This window comes from Archocentrus centrarchus, chromosome 24 (assembly GCF_007364275.1).
Source record: "Archocentrus centrarchus isolate MPI-CPG fArcCen1 chromosome 24, fArcCen1, whole genome shotgun sequence".
Lineage (NCBI taxonomy): Eukaryota > Metazoa > Chordata > Actinopteri > Cichliformes > Cichlidae > Archocentrus > Archocentrus centrarchus.
Window position 1 is genome coordinate 2,408,340 of NC_044369.1, and position 14,055 is coordinate 2,422,394.

Sequence of the window (14,055 nt, forward strand, 5' to 3'; positions counted from 1 at the left end):
TCTAGACATACATCCCTGTCTCAAATATATGCACTGTTTCAGTTTTTTATTTTTACTTCAATATAATAACTTTGTCCCTTGTATTGTTATCATTATGTTTTTCCTTTAGGAGTGGATTCTACAGAGGCATGGTGGGTCCATTACCAGATCACTGCATGTTCAGAATAACAGAGGCATATGCAAAATTTAAAATTGAGGACAGGCCACTTGTGACCACGATGAACATGAGACCTGATAAGCCCCTTGTGGAAAGTGCCTTTGGCCTGGTGCAGGAGGGCAGTGTTCTATCATATCAGCAGCCAGTTTTGAAATCCCGGTACATCACACTACACCATGATGCACCACCAACACCACACTTGCCTCTGGAGGGTTACGACATCTTGCCATTAGACTGTGCGTTTGTGTGCTCAGAAGAGGAGCTCCTACATCTCAAGAGCTTGTCTGTAACTCTGGAAATGGTTCAGAAATAGAAGCAGCTACACGTGAGCAAAGTTCCAGCTCTGAGTGGCATCTTCTCCGCAGGCCCAGAGTGACTGCATCTAGGTTTCGCGAAGTGTGTCATGTCAGAGGCCAGAGCTCTGCAGAGTCACTTGCTGAACGCATCATGAAGGGAACAAGGCAAACAGCAGACATGAGGAGAGGTGCTGAGATGGAGCCAGCAATAGCAACTGAGTACAGTAGGCTAATGAATGTAAACTACTCACCCTGTGGTCTAGTCATTCACCCCACTGCCCCCTGGCTTGCTGCATCTCCTGATGGTGTTGTATTTGACCCCAATGAATACCCCCAGTTTGGTCTTGTTGAGTTCAATGCCCAAATGTACAAAACTTCATTGACTGCAAATATGTACAAATAGACTCTGGTTCTCCTGCACTAAAGAAGAGCCATGCATATTACTGGCAGGTACAAGGACAACTGCTCATCAGCGGGATGCAGTGGTGTGACTTTGTTGTGTGGGCACAGGAGGACTACCTTGTGGAGAGAATATACACAGATGCAGAGGTGCAAAGAGCAATCAGAGAAAAAGCTGACCATTTTTTTTTCTACACATATATGCCAAGATACCTGTGTCTGAAAAATGAACACTGAACACATAAGGGTAAAAAGGATTCTTCAGGTTTGCTTGTGTAACAGTTACATTTTATTTGCAATTTAAACATTTATGAATTTGTTTCAACAGTTTACGTTTGTGTGAAATAAATTATTTTAGAAATGGCACTGATTGAGTTTTTAAAACACATTAAGATACTGAGTTTGTATTATATTCAGGACAAACAACCCCATACTGATGTAGTTAAACTTACACAAGTGAAGAAAATGACAAATGTTTGATGTAAAAAAAAAAGACTAACAAGATTTTAAATAATCTGGAACATGTATAGAAACACAGTAGCATAATATAGTATTAATATTCAACATCTGCAAAAAAATTAGAACTATCAATAACTAGAACTCAACTATCAACATCCAAGTATAAGTTCTGTAATCAGATTTTGTCAGCTGACTGTAGGGGCTTCAGCTGCAGGCCAATTTCCATAAAGTCACCCTCCTAAAATAATAGCCTAAGTAACTTTTTCAAAAAACAAAACTGAACCAAATATTAAAAATTTGATGATTTAGGCAAAAATAAAATTAATTTTAGGATGGTGACAATAAGCTACTTGCATTGCATTCTGGTGTCTTGTGGCTCACTTAACCCATTTTTTAACTAAAGCTGTATTCTGGTAATTTGAAAGCATACATGCCACTGCAAACAGCTGGTTGATGTTGTAGACATGTGATAAGGTGATGATGCCATCAAAAAGTTTGTTCTGTTTTATCCTCCTAATGACTCGCTCCACATGTACTCTCAGTCTGGCTATGGCCTGTGTCTCCTTAACCTGGTATGCTGGCATCTGCTTCTGCTTAGACAGGAAAGGTGGACAGTACACTTTGCACTTACAGCAGTCACTGATTAGAAAGCCCTTATCAACCATCACTGCCATGTCTTCGGTCAACTTCTCAGCGATGCCTGATTGCTTGAATAGCTCCTTATCACTAATCGAACCACCATACAGATCAGAGATGAATGTCACTGCACCATGTGGAGCTATGCCAACCAGGGCTTTCATAGTGCAGTGGGATTTGTATGAGGAGTACATTTCACTTTGGAGTAGTGGTGAGGATGGTGTTTGGCATCTCAGCTCTGTACAGTCTAGGATGACCTGGGTGTCTGGGAAATCTTTAAATTCCTCAGGGAGGTAAGCCTGCACTTCTGCACGCGTAAGCCAGATGCATTGAGACCCCAGTGCAGTGGCAAGAAAACTTGTCCATGTTGCAATAATACGGCTCACTGTGGACTGGTGTATGTTGAGTCGATGTGCCAGGTCCCTCTCCTTCAAACCAACCGACAGGAAGACGAGAAAAAGAAAGAACTCATCGATTGGCTGGAGCAGCTGCCTCTGGGAGGTTAAAATAAAAGAGAAAATGTTACTTCTTATGCTACAAACTAGTAAGATTATGCTTTTTTTTTTTTTTTTTTTTGGCTGAATGTTTTGTAATGGTTATGTATACAATACCATGGGGTAAACAGTGGGGGACTGTAGCACACAGGTGTATGTAAGGGAGGCTGAGTCCTTTAGGATGTAGACCTATATAAATGCATAGATCTGAGTACCAGCATAACTTACTGTTGATGAACGTGCAGGTGTCACCACTTCTTCATTCCTCTTGGCAGCTGATTTGGCTCTTGAGACCCTGACCATTTTATAAATGCAAGGCTCAATCAAAAACCAAAATGCCATCAAATGGTCATAGCTTGGAAATCTATTCACAAAAAAGAAAAACATAATTTCAATCATTAATTAATGCTCCACACACTGAGCAAAATGATGTCAGCTTTGACAACTAAACCAGTGTCTCAAATTGTATGCTATTTAACTTTCAGATAGTATGATTAAGAAGCTATTTGGTTCTGTATTTTATCTATAGCGTTAGGATATTGCTTAAATACTAATGCATCTACATGAGATATATATGTGTGTGTGTCTAGATACAGTGTTTTTATTATGACAGGAAACACTTTAATTTAACTCAGTGGTTCTCAAACTTTTTCCATCATGTCCCACTTTGCAGGTCGAAACGACATTGCTGCTCTATGTAAACAAAGACGGTGGAAAATAGCGCTAGCCGCTATGCTAACGTACCTGCTGCCGTATACTGATGGGATTTCCCAGTTATGCCATGAAAATTAATCTTATGTTCAACTTAACATTACTTTTCTCCCAGGTCGTTTGCATCCCACAGATTGAGAATCACTGATTTAAGTGATGCTGAAATTTGTATATTTGAAACAGTTAGCTTGAACAGAACTTAGGTGTACCTGGTATAGAATCTGATGTCGGTGTCGGAGCCAGCAAACCGCTGTAATCCAAACTCACGCTGGACACGCAGCTCCTGTATTTCCTTCCTCAGATCCTCTACCTCTTTACACAGGTCTTCTGCAGCTGATGCAGACATGTCCAATGCAGACGGTTCAGGGACTGAGCAGTAGTCATGATCATTTGAGAGACCCTGCTCTTCCTGCTCCTCAAGATGGACAAGTTCAGTGGGTCGCTCTGTTCTCTCCCAAACACTACGCCGCAGTGGCTCAACTTTAAAGCCATTCCACTCAAAAGCATTGGTACAGCACCTTTAATCAGTCTTCTTCGACCATCAGGGGTCGTTGGCTCTATGAGCTGATCAGTGGCAAAGTGTCTGCTACAGACCTTAGTGTGAGCGGTAAGAGTGAAATCATCCCGGCGTATGTTTATCAGCCATCGTTTTCTCAAGTCGGACTGAGTCGGAAAACTATGGAAACTTAAAACACCGTTAAATTTGGACGAAGCCGAACAAAGTGGGACACAGCAATGTTCGGAGTATTTCTTCTCCTGTCTTTGAAAATGTACCGTTTTAAATACTTTTATGCGTACACTCATGCTGAATTACCAGACAACAACAGCTAACAAGCATTAAAACAAACATACCGGAAACGATGCAGCAGCATAGTTTCGAAATGGAAGTACGTCACAAGCCCTAGTGCAACTAGCCCATTTGGTAATCTTCCACAGGAAGTGCAGGGACTGTTCGGCATTAACAGTGTCCGGGTGAAAAAGGAGACTGAGGCAGAGCTGGGAATAAAACAAAGGTTTTTAACCGTAGTTACTTAAAAAGGGAATAAAATAATTACACAACTAAAAAAAAAATGTTTGTGGAGAGATTAGAGGAGCGAGAAGGTCCTGGATTTGGACCTGACTGCATGTCATCAAAGATTTAAACTGTTAACGTTTTTCCACGACAGTTTTTCGTTCTGCAAAGTCCTCTGATTTCTCTTTGGATTAGTTCAGAAGGGAACGTTAAGTTTTCTTCACCTTTGATGGTTTATTCGTGCTTCTGACTCTAAAATAGAGGAAACCATCGCCGCTCGCTGGCTGTGTTGCTCCATCATCTTCTGACCTCTGGCTTGAAGGTCACTCCCTCAGAAAAGTGTTTTGCAGGCGCTTTGCTGACAGAAGTCAGCTGTATAAAACTGTCTTTTTAATAATCTGTGACTTTATCGTTTGTTAGCGATAGCTCTGATAGTTTCTTTCCCCTCACTTGCAGAATTTTGCATCTTCATAATGTCAAATTATTCATATTAATTGAATATTTTCTGTGTTGTGTGTCTTTATGTGAACATTTTCCTGTTGAAGAGCCTAATCTAAGCATTACAGGTGACTCAGGTAGAAGAAGGGGGGGCACCGGTGCTGCTGATGTCAGCCTCCATCTTTAGTTCGTCTGCACTGCACATATGGTCCCGGCAGCTCAGCGTGGCGAGCGGCGCCGAGGCTGACGGCTTTGCAGAAGCTTTGCGCTCTCTGGCAGAAAATGACTCTCCGGCTTTTGAACATTAAGACTCGATTTGGAAGTCTGACACAGCAGCTGGTCGCCGTAACGAGCCATCTCACCCGCGATCGCTTCTCAGGGTTTCTGACTTAAAGGGATTTCTCTCCCAGATTCCCATTTGGAAGGCAGACAGCTGCATCGTGCTGCTGAATGCAGAATGAGACGGCAGGAAACCTCAGACTGATGATGAGACTTTTTCCTTTCAAATGAGGGAAGAGTCATTAAAAGCTATAAGAGATTAATTAAAGGGCAGTTTGGTTTTATTTGGACTCATTCTTATTTAGTGCTTTTCTACTCAGTCTGAGCACTCAAAGCAAGCATTCACACACACGCTCATACTGGATGCATTAGGGGTGACTTGGGGTTCAGTATCTTGCTCAAGGATCCTTCGGCACGCAGGTTGGAGCAGCGAGGATCAAACCACTGACCTTCTGACTCGTAGACGACCCGCTCTACCTCCTGACCCACAGCCCTTTGTCAGGCCTGCATATTTTCAGGGGAACTTGGAGACATCAGTCCTCCTTGAGGCCAATCTCAGAGTAAATGATGTCACTGCACTAAAATTTAACTGGACCTTCCATGAAAGATAGTTTGTTTTGGTAGTTTTTGCAGAATCTCAATGACAAACCGACAAATAGCACTGAAAGCATTCTCCCACCTTTGCTTGGCTTCAGTGGAGGAATAAATTTGATACCAGCAGCTTTACTTTTGCTCTCGCCACCTTTTATTGTAGAGATTCAGGGGAATCCGGACCTGAGCAAACCTGCACACCTCAGTGTTCACAGACCTCACCAAGAAGGTTTCTGACCTGAAAGGGAAGTAAACTGTAGCTCTAGTGTCCTAGTGGACACCACAGCCCTCATCTGTCTCCGAACATCGACTATTTTCACAGATTTAAAATGGAAACTCTAAAATATGTCGTCTCATGAAAGCTTACCGAGGTTGCTTCATTATGTCGGAGAATCTGCTGAAACAAACTGGCATGTGTAGATGAACCACGAGTAGGTCGGCCTGAGAGCTGTGTTGCACGTCCACATATGGACCACTCATCGCACATCGCTTTGTAGCTGATGATTGGTATCTGGAGGACGTTCCAGGCTGACTGTGCCTGTATTTACTGACCTCCAACATGGCAGTCAGTGGCATCTTTGGGAGTTGCTTAAATCGCTCTCCTCCAGTCAGTTTAACCCTGTGTTTCTCTTGCTTTTCAAGTTCAAAGATCCGAGATTAAGAAACAAAGAAAAATGAGTTTGTCCTTGAATTAAACTGAACTGTGTGATGTTTCATTTGATGGTTAATACCCCTTTTTCACCACCATGGTGCTGGTATCTGATCTAGAACCAGTTTTGGGCGTGTCTTGCAGCAGCACGTCACCACAAAACTGTGGAACCCAAAGTTGGACCCACTGATGTCACAGGCTGTGGGAGGGGCTAAAGAAGTGACTGTGACTGCATGATTTTCTACCCTAACTTAAGTCAGTGATGCTAAATCGATAATCAGCTCTCAGACCTGTGGAGGTGTGGGCTGGTTCTCAAAGACACCAACACCCATCGCCAGCACCTGGCACCACAGAGGGGGGGAAAGCAAATGTTCCAGTTCTGTCCGTCCATTCCTCCTGTCACTGCCGCCGTCTTTAACCAAAGAGGTTTCTGCTCAACAGCTGCTCTGAATCTCTAACTAAAAGCATCAAAAACATCTTGTCTTCTGTTTCCTGTCAGGGTAAAACCATAATGGGACCTTCAGCTGTGTTTCTTCTTTTTGGCCGGCAGATGGCGCCATCGCTCTGCTCCTCAATCCTCTGCAGCTTGTTTGTTCACGTCTGTTAAAGAATAAATCCCTAAAATATGAAATACTCAGAATCTGTAGAAAAAGAAGTTTGTGTGTTGATGTTCAGCAGTTCTCTTGTTAAACTAACACAACACAGTGGAGACAAAACTAACACAATCTGAGATTCTTGTAAAATAAGCTGAACTATAACCAGTTGTCACTTCCTGATGACTGATTTTTAACATACACAATAACACCCACTAAAGCCCAGATGTTAGTATTAAATGTGATATATTGATGGAGTTCATCAGTTTGTGAACACAGCACGAAAACAGGCTGATTATAGAGCTCCAGGAAGGCTGCCATGTAGCCAACTCACACACCTTTAATAAAACCACACACACGCTGATGTAAAATTCAAGTAAATAACGTTTAATTCAATATTTGTGCAGGAAGTTCAGCTGTAACAGCCTGGTCGAAAAATACAGTCCGGCATCATCAGTTAGAGAGCACAGAGACATATTTTCCTGCGGTGCCTCTCTCAGCAGAGCCCTCTGCTTCCTGTTCACGGCACCTTATGTCTGCCGGTGTGTGAATTCAAACATCAAGATGATGACACAAACCATACTCTTTAAAACCTCTGAGACTGTGTGCCTGTTTTTTCTTTGCTTGTTAGTGTGAAGCTGCTGTGGAGGAGCTGCTGTCTGTTCGGTTCTGCTGTGCATGCTGTAAAAAAAACACAGTTAAAACTGTGCTTGCCACAATTTATTATAGGAACAACCTGAAGATATGAGGGCCCGAGGGCTGGACTTGGCCCACCTCGAATGTGACGCGTGTGGTTTTCAGTCACACTGTGGGCTCAAAAACCAAAGAAAAGACATGGTTTAAGGCTCAGGTTCAGGTGGACTGGCAGGTTGAGGGGTTGGGGCCGTGGTTCTCAAACTTTATCCAACATGCTCCACTTCAGCAGCCAAGGGGAAAAAAAGTCACTCTACAGACAGTTTTTATCAATCATTAACATTTAAAAAGGATCCAAGTAAACTTTTACCGAAACAAAGGTTATAACAGTGACATCACCAAACTCCAGGAAGTTAAACGAAGTGAACGAGTCGTCCTCTGAAGTGATGGAGTCACATTTTGAGCTCTGTTAGCTCTGAATGAGTTCCAGCTGACAAACAGACTGTTTGCTGTGGCTCAGCGAGGCGCCGCTCATCTGGACATCCACTCCTCCTCCTCCCCCTCCTCTTCCTCTTCTTCTTCTTCTCCTCTCAGATTTTGTGTCTCTTCAACAAACTGCAGGAGTTTCAGATATTTAAACGTTTCTTCCAGCCCGGAGACGATAAAAACAGGCTGATAATAATCTTATTCAGGTACATCTGTGCCTAATAATTTGACCCCTGCACTCCCACAACCAACCTTATAGTTAGCAAAGCATCATCTGGAGTCTCACTGACATGTCATCTGCTCAAATGATTGAACTCTTTGGGGATGTTGTGCAGCCACAGCTGGAAGGATTCTTCCCTCAGAAGATTTTCAGGTTGAACCTGAGAACAGGTTTTTATTTCCATCATCATCCTGTGTGAGTCTCATCGATGCAAAGACGTCATTTTTCTCTTTAAGTTCTGTTTTTGTCCCAGACGCAAAATCAGCGCCGGACTCGATTTAAACCCCACTCAGCAAAAGTAGCTCGTTTATAGAAACCAGTTTGAGCCATGCTTTAAAAACTCATTTATCAGCTACACAAACATATAATCAATAATGTCAGTCAAATATTATTTTTGCCCATTCTTTAAGGAAACAAACAATTGGGTTTCTTTCATATTTAACCCCAGAGGACACAACTTTATCCTCAGTGCTCTCACATTCTTTGTTCAGGGCTTTTCAGCGTTTGCAGCCTCCTCAACAAAGAGCCACTAATGTGCTGATAGCACAGAGCACCAGATGTGTTTATCACTCCACTGTGTACTTTACTTTGAATGACCTGCTTTGGGGTTTTAAGTGGAGGTCAGAAACAAGGCAGCAGGGAGTTTAGAGCAAGATAGTCTGCTCAGGAGATCTTTGTATGCAGAATGAGCTCTGTAGCTCTTTATTTGGGGCTGTTGGAAATTTGAGCTCTTTTTTGGGGGGTCTGGGTCATGGTGAGGACAAAAGTCCAGTTTAGTAGTTTTTTTTTTCTTAAATTAAAATGCATTGAAGCTTTTCCTGATCCGAGCACAAAGCGAAGATTTTCCACTTTTTTAAAGGGAGAACAGTCCAGATTTAGAGACAGGACGGGTCCGCGGCTCACACCTGAGATCCATTTGATTTTTATTAAATACAGGTTGAGAAAAACATGCTGGTTTGCGTTAAAATCATAGACTGTATATAAAAGATGGATGCAGTCACCGTGCTCCTTTTGGTCAGTGAGGTTCAGATACGAAGCTTCAAGCTCTGCGTTTTTGTTTTTAAACTTTACCTGGTTAAATAAAGGCCGTATGAAACCTGCAAATGATTTTCATGCTGAAATGAAAGCAAGTCTGTGGCTGCCTGCAGCACCGTTCACCACTGATTTATAGCTCCTTCATACTATGAGCTGCAGCTATGTTCAGTTCCTCGTGTACCTGGGGGTCTCTGGAGGAAAAGGCACAGCTAAAATAATCTTTAGACATAATCCTTAAAAACTGTTGACTGTGAGTAAGCAAAACAGCCACATTTTTCCTCTGAAATGATTCAAAACTAGAAACAAAGGGCTGAAAACAGAGTTGGATTCTCCCCGCTGCCCAATATTTGTGCACCTTGTGTATCGAGAAAGCTTTAATAATCTCCAATAAAACATTTCGGGGAGCGTTTGGTGATGGGTGGCCCTCCCCTTTGGCTTAAAGCAATTAATTCAGCTTTCTGACATCAAACTCCGGGCTCAGCATGACAGCTTGGAGCTCAAATAAAAAAATAAAAAAGCCAAGTTCTCCTGGGAACAGAGTAAAGATGGCAGGCTCCTTTCTCCACTGTTTGCTCAGTGGCTCTGAGAGCAATCTCCCCCCCCAGCCTGAATGAAATGCGAGGGCACAAACAATGTGCCGGAGTAGAGAAAGGGCCGGCGGGGAATGAACAGTTTGGAGTATTTGCTTAGTGGAGGAGCCGCCACAAAGGCAGAGCCACAGCGTTCCCATGAATCAAGGCGCCGTCTCAGGCGCCTTTTTGTTGTGGCGGGTCTCTGTCGCCAGCTATTAAACAGCACTACATATAACTGGTTTCATGTCATTTAAAGCCTTTTCTCAGTGAAACTGTACCATCAGGTGACCTGCTCTCCGCTCGTTTCATCTGGCTGGTTGGCGTCCAGGCGGTTGGCTGAGCTCGGCGCTGCACGTGGCACCGCGGTCCGGCTTTAAACATTCGGCTCTCATCGAGTGTTTTCACACTTCAAAGGTGTGAGAATGAAGATGACGTTTAGACCAATAACTCTGACGTTTAGCCATAGTTGACCGTTGCCCTGCCAATTTCTATCCCCGACCCACACCCCCCAGACCCGGAGCTCTCTGGGTGGCCGGGCTGGAGGTCTGAAAGGCACCCAGATTGACGCTTAAGCTCTTTTCGCCTTAAGAAAGCGTCATTGTAGAACTCCATGAATGGAAAACTGCTGTTTATCTAAGATGGACCCTTTTTTTTTTTTTTTTAAGTATCTGCGGTTCAAAGACGTTCAACCAACTCGAGACCACAAATTCACAGTTCTCATCAGAGCAGGCGACTATTTTCATACTGACATCAAAGATGAGAAATGCCCCTTTAAAGGAGCACTTGGCAAAACTTTGACATCAGCATCCAGCAGACTGAGCTGAATGCCTGGCTTCGAGAGAGCTCGGGCGGCCCTGCGCCGAAACAGTTCAGTCCAGTGGTGCACAAATCCCCCAAGTTTATTTTAATCTAATCGATAAATCTGATTTCTGAGTCCTCCTGCAGAGCTGGAACAAACTCTGAAGAAAATAAAATCTGAGAAGATGAATCTGATTTAATTACTCGTAACACTGGAAACAGATTCAATAAGTCCAGCAGATAAACTGCAGGCAGTCATGCAGACTTCCCACAGAGCACTTTTTACTGAAACTGATCTTTATTATTTTCATAAAAAAATAACCATCAACAGTTTAACACCGCAAAAACAGCAGAGCTGAGTACAGGAGACAGAGGGCGTCTCTCCTTCCTCCCATCGTGTTGTTAGTTAGTGCAGACCACCTGAGCCTGTAAAGGCTGCCCCCATGTTCACACTCCTTCCACCTCAAATCAACCTTCTTGTTTTATGGTAACAGGTTCCTGCTAATTAGTGCAAAGGAACAGAGTTCTTTAATGCTCTTTGCTGCACAGCAAACCACATTATCAGTCACATAATTAGATTAAAATGCTCCAAAAGGCACCAGACAGGATTCAGACGTCCAGTCGGTGAAGGTGAAGCAGCGCAGCTACAGCTGTCTGTGTTGGGGTCAATCAGTCAAAGCAGCCATGACCCTAAATCTAAAGTCTTAATAAAATCATTTACAGTTGGTTTGAAGGGGATCTGTCCATGCAGACTGAAACAGTTTCCTGGATCAGGTTGTAAACATGCTGATTTCTGCTGTGAAGTTTAACACGGGAGTCTGTGGGGACCGACTCACTGCTGGAGCCTCAAGTGGACATTAGAGGAACTGCAGGTTTTGGCACTTTGAGCCTGAGAGGATGCTGAGGATGCTTCATGTTCACCCTGCAGCAAGAAAGGGTGTAGAGTGGGCCTGCAGGGTAAAGGTGGATGATCACCCTACTCTTCATGCATGCACAGTTGTCTGTTTTTGGCACAATAACCAAAGCAGCTTTTCTTCTTCTCCTGATTCCAGTGCGGACACAAGTGAAGTCAAGTGCACATTTAGAAGCAGCAGATGTTCTTTAAAACAATAATATGATAGTTAACAATAAAAAACATAAAAAAAAAATAATAATAAAAACAACACAAGTTAAAAATAATTCAGTCTGTTTTAAAGTCAAAGGGTAAAAATGGGGTTCTGCTGATGGAGAAGCATTTGCAGGAAACATGAAACTCCCTGTTTTCGTGCAGCATTTGGAGCGTTTCCTGTAACGTCGTTCCCTCTTGTATGTGCTTTGTCCTGGAAGGCCACCGCATACATCGCATCAGATCACAGTCAACACGACAGCTTCAGGCTTCTGACCCCTGAAGCCAACATGAGACCCCGCAGATCCTCGTCGCCCATGTTGAGCCGCTGAGCAAAGCGGAGTAAAGATCACGATTAACCGTCTTAAAAACCTGCTGCCTGCTGTAGACGGGCGCAGCCTCGGGTTATCCGGCTGCTGACGCGCTCTCTGCCAGGGTGAGAGAAAGATGCAGAGCAAATACAGGTGGCTGGAAGTCAGGGACGGTAGGCCGGGGTTAGGCTCATACTCGACTTCGAAAGGCAGTTTGAAGGAAGATGTTCCCACCTAGAAAAAAACTTTCTGAAAATAAAGTGAAGAGGAGTTTTCCAGAGTCCCTTTAGATCTAATTTTGGTCAGAAAAATGTGTCCTGGGAAGGTTCACCACTGTTTGGAGTCCCAAAGAAATGGCTGTGTGACCCTTTCCAGACTGATAGATGTCAGACTGTAGCACCATGTGCTGCTCTTTGTGGTCTTTGAGCCTTTTTCACTTTATCAGCTTCTACATGAGTGATTTCTTGATTCAGCAGGCAGTGATCAGGCCTGAGTGTGAAACTGAGCTCAGCTTTCCAAAAAATGTGTTTAGTCAGTTAATTCAGGCTTTAACAAGGGGACAAATACTTTTTCACTATGGATAGCTTTTTTTTTCCTTAATAAATGAATAATAAACCTGCATTTTCTATTAGTCAAGTTATCTTTGTCTCATATTAACATTATTATTTGATGATCTGAAATATGTGAGTGTGACAAAGATGCAAAAATCTAAGAAATCAGGGAGGTGTTGGTGCGTTTCCTCGTGCTCTGTAGTTGGACTTCCTGTAACCAACACACAGAAATCGGATTATGCATTACGTCCAGTATTTCCTCTGCTTTTGATTGCTATCTGACTACATAACTAACACCACATGACCTCACACTGACCTCCAGCAGTGCGGCATCGCGTCCCTCCATCTCACACGCACACACCCTTAATAAACCAAATAAAAACTGTCCCCGCCCTTTTAGACGAGACATGTCTGCCGGTCTTCACCCCGTCTGTAGTGTTTTTCTCCCGAGTGTGTTTTGGAAGCCGGTCGCAGGCCTGATAAAGCTGAGCGCAAATATGAGGAAGATGTGGAGGTTTGCTCAGTGCACACATGCTCAGACAACAGCAGAAGAGGCTCGGCCGAGAAGCAGCGGTCCGAGGAGGCAAAGAGACAAAGAGATAAAATCAGACTCTGAATTTGGGCAAAATGAACCCAGAAACAAAGAAGCGGCACACGAGTCGCCCGAGTCTTTAAATTTCCCTCCAGCTCGCCGTTAACACTGAAGGAAAGACTTCTGCAGGAGTGCTTCACAAGGCAGATTAAGATAAATGTATTCGGACAGAGCCATGCTTCAAGGAACAAATAAATATATTTATTCAAAAAAATGTAGCATCTTAAAATGAAGTTAAGGAGTCATTCATATGGAAAATTGCACCTGAGCTCTTCCAGTGGCAGCTTTGAAGCTTTAAAGTGCTGAAACACACTCAGTGTTTTGGAAAGAAATTAGAGACTGTATATAAAAGATGTGCATCGGCACTGTGACAGCACCCGCTGCTCTGTGGAGGTTTTTTTGGGAACCAGAAGTGTTTAATTGAGATGTTCTTAACGGTGTATCACTGGTCACAGTACTGTGCAAAAGTCTTGACCCACCTTTCATTTCTTTACATTTTGCAAGGAAACTTACAGGTGCATCAATTTACTGAAACATGGCAAATGGATCAGTTCTTATATAACGCTTTTCTACTCTGGCTGATGACTCAAAGCTCTTTATGCAACATTTAAACAAACATTCACTCTGATGGTTGCATCGGAGAGCAACTTGCGGTTCAGTATCTTGCCCAAGGATACTTTGGCATGCAGACTGGAGCAGCCAGGAATCAAACCAACAACCTTCTGATTAGTAGATGACCTGTTCTACCTCCTTAGCCACAGCCACCAACATGGAATATGGAACAGAAACACATGACATAAGACAAAAACAGAGTGTGTATGACCTCCTTTATTCTGCAGCACAGTCTGAGCTCCACTGATGCTTTTACTGCATCGGCAGTGTGTTTGGGATCATTGTCATGCTGAAAAATGAAGTCATTGTCAATCAAATGCTTTTCAGATTGGATAAAAATCTGATGTAATTCGTTATACCTCATCCTGTTCTTCTATAATAATGGCTTCTTGCTGTGACCATTTCTGACGAGGCTTCAGTGAACAG

General features: G+C 43.2%; 1 protein-coding gene across 1 annotated transcript; it reads right to left on the reverse strand.

Moving 5' to 3' along the window:
* Positions 1 to 1,625: 1,625 nt before the first annotated feature.
* Positions 1,626 to 3,614, reverse strand: LOC115774735 (uncharacterized). Its single transcript, XM_030722128.1, has 3 exons — positions 3,362 to 3,614; positions 2,670 to 2,805; positions 1,626 to 2,441 (listed from the first exon to the last, which is right to left on the reverse strand). The coding sequence occupies exons 1-3, from the start codon at positions 3,496 to 3,498 to the stop codon at positions 1,689 to 1,691; spliced, it is 1,026 nt and encodes a 341-aa protein (XP_030577988.1). The 5' UTR covers positions 3,499 to 3,614; the 3' UTR covers positions 1,626 to 1,688.
* Between the last annotated feature and the right edge of the window lie 10,441 nt (positions 3,615 to 14,055).

Bases quoted from the DNA above. Each gene is read 5' to 3' on its own strand.
- LOC115774735 (XM_030722128.1), bottom strand. From the start codon at position 3,498: ATGTCTGCATCAGCTGCAGAAGACCTGTGTAAAGAGGTAGAGGATCTG. The intron at 2,806-3,361 runs GTACACCTAAGT...TTTTGTGAATAG, and splicing joins GACATCAGATTCTATACCAG to ATTTCCAAGCTATGACCATT. The intron at 2,442-2,669 runs GTAAGTTATGCT...TTAACCTCCCAG, and splicing joins CACCTGCACGTTCATCAACA to AGGCAGCTGCTCCAGCCAAT.